Raw genomic sequence first — 13,104 nt, forward strand, 5'->3', positions numbered from 1 at the left:
CTGACTTGTCTCAACTATACATATGGAATGTCATTGCCGCTCTTATACCACATCGACGTAGTTGAGGAAAGACCAGTCACATTAGTACATTTGGACAACGAAGACGGTGTTAAATGATTTCTAATAACTCTTGTTAGACCATAGCTAGTCCAAATGACGAGTTCTAAGTTAATCATTTGCTGCAGCCAGTAACAAATGTCTCATATACTTCATTGTTCTAACACTTTGACTTTTGAGGATATCTGAGTTGAAATTTTGTGGTTATACAAATGGTTAATATGATGAATTGATGAATAATCATTCAATATGTTTACTTATCCAAAACTACAATTATTTTTGTTTATTATTATTAAAAGCAAATCATATGAAGTTTATTTTTTTATACATGATATTTAAATTATTTAAAAAAAAATAAATACATTTAACTATGCTATTGTGTTATTATTTTGAAAATAGTTTAAAAATAAAATATTGAGTATTGAGGTATTAAGGACTTAATTTTTAAAAGAAATAATTTATTAAATATTTTTATACTACTACTATTTTAGTAATATAGTAGGCTTTTTCAACAAATTTAATTAACTAAATATTGATGACTAAGGTGCCAAAATGTGTATGCCCAATTTTGCTGAAAATCATTTTATATTTTCATTAGGTCAATCATTATTCATAGTCAGCATTTTTATTTGGAAAAATATTATATGTCAATATCGTATTTAAAACATGTTATCTTGATATTTTAATTTTTATGTTTAAGCGCACGATGAGTTTTTTTTTTTTTTTTGGTGTACAATAAGCCATGTCCTAAAATAATAAGGTATATAATTTATGACTCACCATGATTTTAATATTATGTGGACAAATTTAACAAGTCCTAGTATTAAATTTGTCAACAACAATTCAGTCAATTTAGAATATGTGATGTGTTGAATAATTTTGTTTTTATTTATTTATTTATAAAACGTAAATATGGTATATTATTAGAGACATTGATCAAAGATAAAGTATATTATCGTTTATTATTATCATTATATGTTAATTAATAACGTGTGCACGCGAATTCAATGAACACGTTATACTTAGTATATTATATAACATTTTTTAACATTGTAAAAGGTGATTTCAAAGTTGAAATAATTGTTAGGCATATAAGAGGCATTTAATGGAATTTACAATCCAACAGTATAGTTTACATGAATTTTCTACTCCCTTTCTTAAGAAAACGAGGGTGTCTAATTATTCACAGTTATATCAGCAAAATGCATATATTTCAGAATGTGAATCGACCAACTTTTGCACAGTCTGATTCCTTAATTATGGTACAGTCGGAAATTCTCTGGAGATTAAAACTGTTATGCACATGCTATATTAATATATATATATATATATATATATATATATCTTATATCGTATGATCTTTATTAAGCGAGAAACTGTAAGAAACGTGTTATATATATATATGTATGAGCTCTGTGCAAAATGAATAAGGAAAAAACGCATTCGGTGAATTTTAGCGTAATTCACTTTAAAGTTTCTGTTTTGGATGATATTGGATTATACCGGAACTTACTATAGGTGACGATAAGTAACGGAATAAGGAAAACAGCTTTGGAGGGTTGGGGGACACCCTTGGAAGCTGCGGTTTCTTGGTCTGCCGGACTTGATAAAGGTTTTACGCCATAGTATGGTACAGCTGTACGGGTTTCCAGTGTAATCAGCATTTTGGTGACCACAAGCACCGTGGGTCCGCAACATAACGGCTACCGGACCTCTCAAAAACGGTCTTTAATTACAAACGCGAGAACATATTAGGTCCTAAAGGAGAGAGGGTGTTCGATATATTTTGTTCCGTAAAGTTCGACCCGTAAAAGTACTTAAGAACCCTTAAAGTAAACAACAGGTTATCAAAATTAATTCTTTAACTATAACACTTGAGTATTTCTTGTTTCTCGATGAAAATATAAATATTGTATTTTCTGCAGATATTAATTAGGGATATTTATACATTATAGTTAAGTATACAATTTAATTGATAACATTTTATTTTTGATACACTATATTATAATTTATTACGACATATTTTTTTATAGTTATAATAAATACAGAAATATACATTTTTAGGATATAGGTAAGGACTACTTCACATATTAAAATTCACTATATTATATTATAATATAAAAGCATACGTTAACACTTTAGAGATACATGTAAAAATATATTCTTTTAACACAATTTTTTGTTGAAATGTTATGTACCTAGTAGATACTTGTCTAATAATTATTATTGGTTCTATCATATATTTATTGCCCATATAAATATGTTTGGATTATGTTTATTTTCGAAGCTACATCAATGAATATCAATTTGAGCGTATAGAACCTGATAAATTATTAACTTCGTAGGCGACACATTTATATAAAAAAAAACTCCCTTCTCTATTGGTCTGTATTGCAGTTGAGTTTTATTGATATGCTTGGTTTTTGTCGTTTGTTACGTTTCTTTTTTTTTATTTTGTTCTGGTTTCCTGTTTTTCTATCTTATCGTTCTCCAAAACACTACAGCCGGTTAGATAAATTCGATTTTTATAGAGATTACAAAACATTTAACCTGTTTTTCTACGAGCAGACTTATTTCCCGGACAACGCCATAAATTTCACGGTCGACTTCACGCCATGCCCATTTGAAAGACGCGTATTGGGGCGCGGAATCCCACGACAGATTCATCCAATTCCGGTAGGGCGAAAAAATAAAATAAACGCTTCGGGTGAATTCACAAAATGAATGCAAACACAGAAAGTTTAAAAATTATTGGAAAATCACTCTGTCTCAAGATGTTTATAGTTTATGTAAATCAAATTAAATAAACATGGCGTGAAATTTTTTTATAAAATTTCACATAATATTATTAGTTATTAGAATAAGCTATTTGAACTAACTCTGATAAGAAATGCACATGATTTAAATCGTTTTTGTTCAAATAACATCAATTTTATTTTACATATTATTATTTTTTTTTTCATATTTAACACAAAGGCATATTTTTGATTTATAGTGTTTATTTTTTATTCGTTGCATATAATATTTAGTAGCAATGTCGAGTCAAGATAACAAAAATTATATTTAGAAAAAATTATTCTCTATGAGATCTAGATAACTATTTATATATATATTTTTTTTTCTTAAATTCATGAAAAATAAATATATTTATTATAGAATGTAATCATTTTTAGTATTTTTTTTTCATTTATTTAAACAAACAATTTTAGTATTTTTTACAGTAATTTAATTTCCGAAAAATATATCATATTTTTGTACTTAAAAATTTCAAAAAAAAAAAAACACTAGTTGGTAGGTACCTACTTTAAGTCTTAAAAGTGAAAATAAAGTTTGTAATTTATGAGCTGTACTCGACACATACCTATCAAAAATAGAATTTTATATTGAATGATTGACATATTTTGTTTATTATTTCAACTGTATTATTTTTTTAATTCCAGTTTTCAGAGATTTCTTCTCCAATAAAATATTGAATCATTTTTAAAAGATTCAAGCATTTCTTATTTTTCCAAGAGACTTATAAATAGGGTTAGGATGTTTATGATTTTGCATATTTTTTTTAGGTTGTCCAATAGCTTCCATTTCTATGAAGAAATGTGTTTCATAGTATCTATATTCAAAATATCAAAATTTTATTTTGTATATAGGTAATTGCAGTTAATTTTATCATTTTTTTTTTTTTTTTTTTTTTTTATAAGTGCATAATTTGTATTTTTTCTGCTTTTAAGCACATATTTGACGGCTTTCAAACAATATTCAGAAAAATACTGTTATTTTATATTTTATTAACTAAATCTAATATAAGTTTGATTAACTGTATCTTGCAATGTATTTTACAAATTCTAATAAATTCAAAAACATATTAACACCAAATTGACAAAAATTTACAACGAATTATTTAAAAAAATAAAACATTAATTATTCAATGCAACTTTTTTTAAAATGTATTTTTGTTTATATTTTATTTTATCTTATATAGTAAATAGGAAAATTAAAAAATGTAGTAAATAATAACGAGTATATAATATTAATAGTACCAATCCATTGGTTTATATTCTATTAATAATTAAATTTGTCTTAATATATTTATTGCATTTGTTCACAATTTTTTATTTTTTATGTGTATTTTTCAAATTTTTCATACATATTTAATTATTTTTTAGTGCACAAATGTATAGATATTCATACATTTTTAGCATATAAACATCCTAACCCCATTTACAAATTTCCAAACATTTGGGTGAATAAAGTTCAAAATAAAAACCTATTAAACCATTCCTCTATCCAATCATTGATCTTTGAAAGATTATATTCATTAGCATAGCAATTAAAAATTACAATAAAAAAATTATACCGTTTTTGTCCTTTGTACAAACCCATGTTTTTAATCAAAATAGTAAAGTGATCACGATAGATCAAATACTAGTTCTGGATAAAATGGAATGTCTATTAGCTGTTCAAAATATCTAACAAAAAATACAACTAGATAAATGCTAAAGTGTTAAATATTTGTATTTCAATAGCAAATCGGAATCTTCTTTACACCATTTTTATAGACAACATAAACGTAGGTACAATATTAATTGTTCCTACGAGTATGTAATAAAGTTCTTAAACCAATAAATCGTGTTTCTTTACAAGGTGTGTTACCTATCATTTATTAACTTACCGTACCATATGATAAACTTATGTCGCGACCAAATTAATTAACAATGCGACCAAAAGCACAGGAAAAAATTTGTACAGAGACCGATTGACATAAACTCGTTTTATGTTTCAACCTTAGCGTCTAACGTAGCTTTGTACCTCAAAATTATTATTTAAAAGCTAACAGTGTGCTGCTCTCTAGATTGTAAATACTGCTAAACTTAAGATTTTTTCTCTGTACATAGATGTCGCTATAAGTTGCATCGTGAAAAAAATCAATATTTTTATTTTCCACGAAACACTTGCTCTCCAATAAACAGCATTCTGCTACAGTAATATTTTTTCTTAAACGCTAGATGGCAGCATATAATATATTATGAAAACATTGTATTGATCACCTACCTGTTTATTTACTGGAGGAAGTATTAGTTTTCTTCGTTTCGTCCAAGACGAATCTGGAGGTTTAGCAGCAGGACGTTTAGATGGTGGCAAGCTGGACGGCAATTCTAAGATATGTCTAATGGTGTGCTTGGACTTCGGTCTTATCATGGTTGTGTTGAACTCAAAACTCTCTTTCGCAGTCTGAAAATAGGTATATTAAAACACAGAGATAAATTACATTTTTAAAATTTTAAATAAACTGGATACCAAATTTCCAAAAAAAAAAAACACATAAAAACTGACTACAATGGGGAATAGTTTAGGCAATAAATAATAATAATAAATTATTTTAATGTGGAAAAAGAATACTTTTTCAATACTTAAATTCGTAAATATAATATTATAATCTATAGATAGGAAAAGAGACATACAAGATAGTTTTTGGAGGGAAACTTAAAAGTACATTTAAAAAATATTTTATGGACATTTTTAAACACCTAAATTTTTAAAATAAGCTGTTTACTACAATAACGTTAACAAAATTTGAATACAAATTGGAATTCGATTAAATATTATACTGAATAGAAAAAATAAAATAAAAATTTTATTTTTTTATATTTCATTTTTGTTAACGTTTTAAAAACTTAAAACACATTATTAATTATACTAATCCCTGAAGGAATTATAAAACGGTTTTAAATATAATTACTTGAGATAAATTTTCAAAAATGTGATATTTTCATGAATTTTAAATTAATTTAACAATCATAAATTTATAATAATATTAAGTGTTAACTTTGATGTTGACAAAAAAAAATTATAAATATATATAAGTTAAATTCAATTCAAAGTTAATATTGATAATTTAAATATATAATCCTAAAACTTAATATCTAGAATTGAATTTATAAATTAATATTTTATCCATTGCTTAATTACATTATCGTTGTTAAACTTTTTAAACATTTTTCTTAAAAATTCAAATTTTTTATTTAATTTATTTTTGTGTTAATATATTTTCTGAAATTTGATTATAAATAGCTAAATATACCATTTACCTATATAATCAATCATCAACACAACACTAAATAATTAAAGTTTATTCAATGGAAACAACGATAAAAAATATGTTTTATTTTTATCATATAAAAATATTCATTAACATTCAAAATAAAATCTTAAAACTACGCATAAATGAATGTCTAATTTTGGTTTAATTTCAATGTGTGAAAACCATAGGTAGCAGTCTGCAGTTCTAATGTTTAAAGAGTAAGTTTCTATAATGAGTGTAACTTTATAATTACATAGTATATCACTGTAATTAATGTATTAAACTTGAATTCATTGATAAATCATTGCAGAAGAAAAATGATTCTGAGTGGAGATAAACTATTTAGAATAAAATTACTAAATTGTATTACTATTTTCTGATTAATTTGAAAAGCTTAAAATTGTTTTTCTTCCATCCTCTTTCATAAATATGTACATAAAAAATAATTGGAAAAAAATTTGTTTAAATAAAATTTTCTCATAGAAACAACCAATACACGTAATTTATTGTAAATTAGTATAATCATTATAATTTGTATTATTTACACATAAGACGAAAATAAAAATTCTGTTTGGTTTAAATATAATAATTGTACCTACGCAATTATTTGATTTAATAAACCACCTACTTGTAGAAACTTTAGTTTTGTATTTTGTAAATACTTTAGTACCAGATTTACATATATTATCGCCAGTGTAAATTATTTTTAATACACGTGATGGGCATAATATTTCATTAGGTATTATTCACACCAAAAAAATATCTCGTAGGGTATCTAGATATTACTTATATTGTAGTCATTATTTGACTAGATAAATAACATTTGTATAACCGATGAAGAAAGTGATATGGATGTGATTATGATTAGAAATGAATCGTAGTCTTAATAGTATCATCCAAACTATACCTAAATATAAATGTTAACAAGTTTAATTTGAAATACCAATAATTGATATATCATAACTGTCTAGTCTCTAGTGGTTAAACAGAAATTGTATTATAGCAGATCGCCTCTTGCCTTGAGTAATACTCTTAACAACAGGAGCACAAATCGACAATCGTTCGTCCTGACATCAATTCCCGAGTGTAGAACTCGGCTATATTTTGTAGGTATACACGCAAGCGAAATCTCATCCTTGTTTTTAACGACTGTGATAAAACATACCGATAAAAAATAACCCACAGGAAAGTACATGTTTTTTCAACATTTATTTTTAATAAAGTTAATCAAATTGATATAAGGCATTCGTCTTGCTTGTATAATATAACGGAAAAAAATATCATGGTAATTATCACGATAATATTTTGTTGACTTATTCATATATACAGGTGGCTATAGTATTCAATCTTCTATAAACTTAATGATTTTTTTCTGTAACATTAAACTGATATTTTGTAAGCATAAAAATTAATTTCATTATTATAGATAAGGTTGGAATATTATATTGGTATTTAAACAACTAAAGTTCTGCAAATGATTATCGTAGTTGCAACTTAGTATTCAAAAATGATAAATAATTTTAATTTTTCAAAAAATATTTGTGACTATTTTTATTACTTTTATTAAATCCAAGTACTCGGCATTATTTTTATTTTACTGTTAAATACATTTAATTTTTTTCATATTTAAACAATCCAAATTATATAAGCGATACAATAAACTTTTCTTGTGTTACTAAACAATTTGTTTGTAATTTTGAATATTAATAAAATATATTATCAGCTAATATTAGCATATTAGTTGTTGTCTGTTGTAATGACACTAGCAAAATATTTAATATACATATTAAACGCAAAAAATAAACAATTACAATGCCATGAAAATTAATTAAATATATTTTTATTTAACCCTATAATTGGTCGTTTATTGTTCAATAGTAGATTAAATGCATTTACCTGCAATTATTTGATTATTTGATTCATTATAATATGTAATATGTAAATGGCAATAAAACTGTGCCAGTAAATAATATTAATAGAAATAGCATAAAGTTTAATAACTTTATATTGACCATCTACAAAAGGTGTAGTGGATAATGTGTATATATATATATAGCATATTGTATAATATGTTATTTAAGACCAATTAAATTATATATTCCTTTAGGTATAAAAGAATATTATAGTGAAATAATTTATAGTTAGGGTTATAATAACTGTTGGTTTTCTTAAAAAATCTTAGTATTTCTTACTATTTATTTATTGACTCATAGGTTTGGATTAATTGGATTAGCTAAAGGTTATTAAAGGTTATTAAGCTTGACTATGTTATTAAGTTTGACTAGAATCCTTTTATTTTAGGTATTAATTACCTATATCATTATTTTTGTTTAATGACATAGCTACTTCCAAATTATAAAGAAGGTACAGCTATTAATTATATTTTAGCGATTTATTTAGTTTATCAATATATTTATAATTTTCTATACATTTTGAAACTCATAAGCAGACATCCGTTGTTTGATAAAAGATGTGTGTAAGAAAAGTGAGTAAATATTTATATAATTTATAGATTTAGCTAGTAGCCTAGTTAGATACCTATTACTTACCAAAAGTAATTTTTAAGTTTTTAATACACCTACCTTAATTATATAGTACACCTAATCTCATAGTATAAATACATTAAAATAGTTTTTTACTCATTTTCATAATCCATATCGAAATACCTGGCTATAATGATTATTTATGATAAAAAAAAAAAAAAAAAAAAAAAACGTAAAAATAAATGTCTTTGTGTATATTGATTAATTTGTATTTATATTAAAATATCGATTTATAATAATAATATTAATGATAAAAATGTTTTTTATTTGCACAGGATTTGTGTTAATAATATATGTATATGCTAATGAAAAATTCAAAGAATTTTTCTGTATAATTAGAAATAGTAAGTAATGTAATAATTAATAAGAATAATATTTGATTTAAAAAAAAAAACTGTTAGATTAGCTAACATTATTTTTATCTCATTTAATTTAATTTCTAAATTGGTATGTTTAGTTGACTTCATCGATTCTACAATATGAACTCGAAGAATAATTTCAACGGTAGACCAGTGGCTCTTAACTTATCGACATATAAGCAATTAGGCTTTTATCAACTGTTAGACCCAAAAGGACCACATTTTTATGGATGTCATTTTTACAGAACAGTTCTCAAAATATTTCTCTTGATTGTCCAATTTATTGTGATTTTTGGGGTGATAGGATTCTTTGTAGAGATAGAAGATATTGATGCTAGCAATAGTAAATCTAATTCTTTCGAATTAATTATTATCCTAACAAATTGTTCTCTATCATCGTTAAAAATGTATACCCTCATATCAAATACCAAAATAATCTGGGATCTTTTCGACCTTACATGTATAGACTTTTTAAAATGTTCTCAACATAGCGAATTGATAACGGAAAAATTTGTGAAACGTTGTAAAACGTCAACTAGAATCACAAAGTGGATAGCTTGTTCTTTTCTCATAGGACTAGTTTTATGGGTTATGGGACCTTTTATCGCTAATGAAGAATACACTGCTTCCAACGTTAATCATCGATATCAAAATATTATCAACATAAAGTTTCCAGTGACGGTGAAGACCTATAACGATTACTACTTTGTGTTTTATTTGATGGAAGTGGCTGTAGGTTTTTGTATTGTTTATGGTTCAGTTTTAGTAGACGCTTTTTTGATGTCATTTTGTTGGATTATTTCTGCGCGATATCAATCAGTCACTAAAGCGTTTGCAATATTCGGACATAATAATCAATTAAGTTCTCCAAAAGGTGAATAAATCATTATTGTGTATAAATATAACAAAAATGGATGGTTATTTTTTTATTTTTACTTTAGAAATTTATAAAGATTTCAAGTCAATTATAATTGATCATCAAAACGTTTATTTGTAAGTACCATTTTCTATATATATTTTCTGAACTTAAATAAAATATATATGCAAATTTAAAATGTACTAAACTTCTGTCTAGACACATACACACACACATACACATACACACAGATAAAGAGAGAGAGTATATTACACACACACACACACACACATATATATATATACATATAATAGATAGTAAATTTTTCATAATAAATAATGTACCTATACACATCTACTCATAAGTCCTTAATACTTGCTTTAAAATTAAAATGGTTTTAAACAATGTATTGCATATTACGTGTTTGTGTTGGTAAATACAATGGTATTGTTACTTTTTTAGAAAAATGAAATCATTTTATGATGTCGTGCGACCCATTACTCTCATTCACGTCTTTGCTTATTCATGCTCCTTAATTATGTATTCATATGTAATCGTAACGGTAATGTAAACAAATATTTGATCAACATTTTTTCTACAAGAATTATACATACTTTGTCAAAATCAGAAAATATTTTCTGAGTATAATGTACCTATTTTTGTACATAGATCTTTCACTCTAAAGAATCATACATTATTGCTGAAATAATGAAAATAGTTATGACGGTATCAAATGTCACGATTGAAGTGTTTATCTTTTGTTATTTATTCGAACTTATCAATAGCAAAGTAAGCGAGTGTTCAAACAAAACGGCATTATAAATGGTTTGTTATAATTACGGTAATGGTTTATGGTAGAAAGAAGATGTAAACTTTGGATTATACAGCTGTAATTGGACTGGGATGGACATAAAGTTTAAACGACTGTTGTTAATGTCAATGAAAATGAACAATACTAATCGATTGAAGTTAAAAGCAACACCAGACGTCACTATCAATCGGCCATTTTTCGCAAATGTATGAATAAATAATGTATTCTAAATTCTAATATATATTTAATATATTATGATAACACATTTTTATTATTATTTATTTATTTTATTTTATGTGATGATTTTTAGTATAGTAAAATATGTTTTAGGTAATCCATACTTGCTTCAAAATAGTTTCAGTATTAATTCAAACTCAATCTAATGAATAATTAAACTAAATAAAATTGAATAAGAACCATTGACTTACAATATTATCATCATCATTTATCAGAATTCATATCAAAAATATTTAGTGTAGCAATAATGTTTAGAAAATAACTTTAGTGCAAACACTTTAATATATTATAAAATAGATTTTTGTGAATTATTATACTATGTGGTATTATTTCAACTATATTTAAAATTTTAAAATATGTAACATATAATTAATAATTTAACGAGAAAAAAATTAAATGATAACAATATTATTTTATTATTTTTTTTTTTAATTTTAACATTGTTGTTATCATTATACCTATTAACTAATTACTGTTTAAAACAAATAAATGTTATGAAATGTTGGCTTATAATTAAATGCAAAAAATAATGCACTATAATTATTATATTGTTTAATGCACATACTTTTGAATAGGTATGCTATGCAATAAATCGACAAATATACTCGTATACCTAATTTCACGTCATTGATTTAAAAACTATTTTATAAAAATATATAAACAATTTTTTGACATAGAATGTATCATGTAGACATGATTATAATATTTATATTTTATATTTAATATATTTAATATATACAAACATTTATTTGTTTGGTGTGTCATCATATTTTAATGTCTAATGTATACTCTTATATAATATCTACTGCATTCAATTGTAGATATCTTCATACATATTATTAGCTGTTGTTAAATAATTTATAAATTTTATAAAAAAACCAAATAAGTATATTTTTTTTATTTTGAATGAAGTTTTTTGTAGTATTTCTAGAAGATTGAAATTTTGTTGATCAAAAAAAAAAAAAATAAATAAATAAATAATTTTTCTTAACAGGAGGTTTTTATATATTTTTTTTTTTTTTTATAAAAGTATAGAGCCGAAAATGAATTTATGAAGATCTTGGCATAATAATATTAGCCAAAATTATTTTTATAAATCAATGTTTTAATAATATATAATTTACTATAGTTTACATTAATTTTATTTTGTTTAATTATTAACAAATAAGAATAATCATTATATTTAATCAATAGTTGTAAAATATGAAATGTATTTGAGTTAAACTGCACCTACTAGAAATTTCTTTATAATCTTATAAGGGAACATCATTTAACCTGATACCCACACAGAATCGTTTTTCTGATCGAAATAATTATTATATTTAGGTTTATCCAATAATAATTATACATTTATAAATCACGATCCGAGTTATGCTAATTTCTGTATCTTAGACCTGTGTATATACATACGTATAAGAAAGAATATTTGACTTTTTTTTATGTAAGTAGTAATAATAACGCTCTCTATTCGTATTATGTAACTTTAAAGTTAAAAATATTCAAAATAATTTTTTTTTTTTTTAAATCAAAGAACTTAATTTAATTAAGTACCTACCTAATAACTAATAACAATGTCCATATTATGAGATTTTAATAAAATTTGTTTTAATAATAACTATGAATGAAATACCTATACTTATCTTGTGAAATAATTGAAAATTCGTTTGCTTACCATTTTATTTTCATTGAAGAATCTTGGTCTTAACATAAATTGAATAACTTATAAGAACTGAACTTCATTCACTGAAAAAAAAAAAAAATTATTTAAACAAATTAAAACTATAATATGACAAACATTGATAAAATATTTTAAACAAGAAACTGGAGACTATTGAAATTATAATATTTGTTTTTAATTTAGAAGTTACAAATAAAATAAAAATAAAATTTTTGAACAATTATTGAATACCTAACAAAATAAAAATTAGATATTTATATGTCTAGTAAATATATTTTAATATATACACAATTTGACAAAGAGTTTTTTTTTCGACAGTGAATATATAAAGTACCTAATAAATTCGAAAATATCCACTCAATTAAGAACATATTCAATCAAAAAAAAAAAAAAATAAGTAAATATCCAAGAATACATTTTATGACTTTAAAATACACTATATTTTTTAAAAACATAATTAAACACTGAATATAACAAAAATATA

General features: G+C 24.0%; 2 protein-coding genes across 6 annotated transcripts in view; one reads left to right on the top strand and one right to left on the bottom strand.

The window, feature by feature from the left end:
- LOC112600991 overlaps nt 1–12,649 on the bottom strand; it is a 208,002-nt gene extending 195,353 nt beyond the window's left edge. For all 5 annotated transcript variants that reach the window (XM_025348372.1, XM_025348371.1, XM_025348370.1 and 2 more), the window contains exons 1-2: nt 12,615–12,649; nt 5,107–5,286 (exon numbers count right to left, since the gene is read on the bottom strand). In XM_025348372.1, the coding sequence (XP_025204157.1) occupies nt 5,107–5,286; nt 12,615–12,617 (183 nt within the window). In that variant the 5' untranslated portion in view covers nt 12,618–12,649. The remainder of the gene's footprint in view (nt 1–5,106; nt 5,287–12,614) is intronic.
- Nucleotides 9,159–11,095, top strand: LOC112600992 (odorant receptor 67a). The gene is made up of 6 exons (XM_025348376.1): nt 9,159–9,912; nt 9,980–10,031; nt 10,357–10,456; nt 10,564–10,683; nt 10,753–10,911; nt 11,036–11,095. Exons 1-6 carry the CDS (start codon nt 9,159–9,161, stop codon nt 11,093–11,095), a joined length of 1,245 nt encoding a protein of 414 aa, XP_025204161.1.
- Nucleotides 12,650–13,104: the final 455 nt, after the last annotated feature.

This window comes from Melanaphis sacchari, unplaced genomic scaffold, assembly GCF_002803265.2.
Source record: "Melanaphis sacchari strain LSU unplaced genomic scaffold, SCAv2.0 Contig73_pilon_pilon, whole genome shotgun sequence".
Classification (NCBI taxonomy): Eukaryota; Metazoa; Arthropoda; class Insecta; order Hemiptera; family Aphididae; genus Melanaphis; species Melanaphis sacchari.

Excerpts from the sequence above, each read along its gene's own strand:
- LOC112600992 (XM_025348376.1), top strand. The coding sequence starts at position 9,159 with ATGAACTCGAAGAATAATTTCAACGGTAGACCAGTGGCTCTTAACTTA. Across the intron at positions 10,032-10,356 it reads GATCATCAAAACGTTTATTT|AAAAATGAAATCATTTTATG; the intron begins GTAAGTACCATT and ends TTACTTTTTTAG. Across the intron at positions 10,457-10,563 it reads ATTCATATGTAATCGTAACG|ATCTTTCACTCTAAAGAATC; the intron begins GTAATGTAAACA and ends TTTTGTACATAG.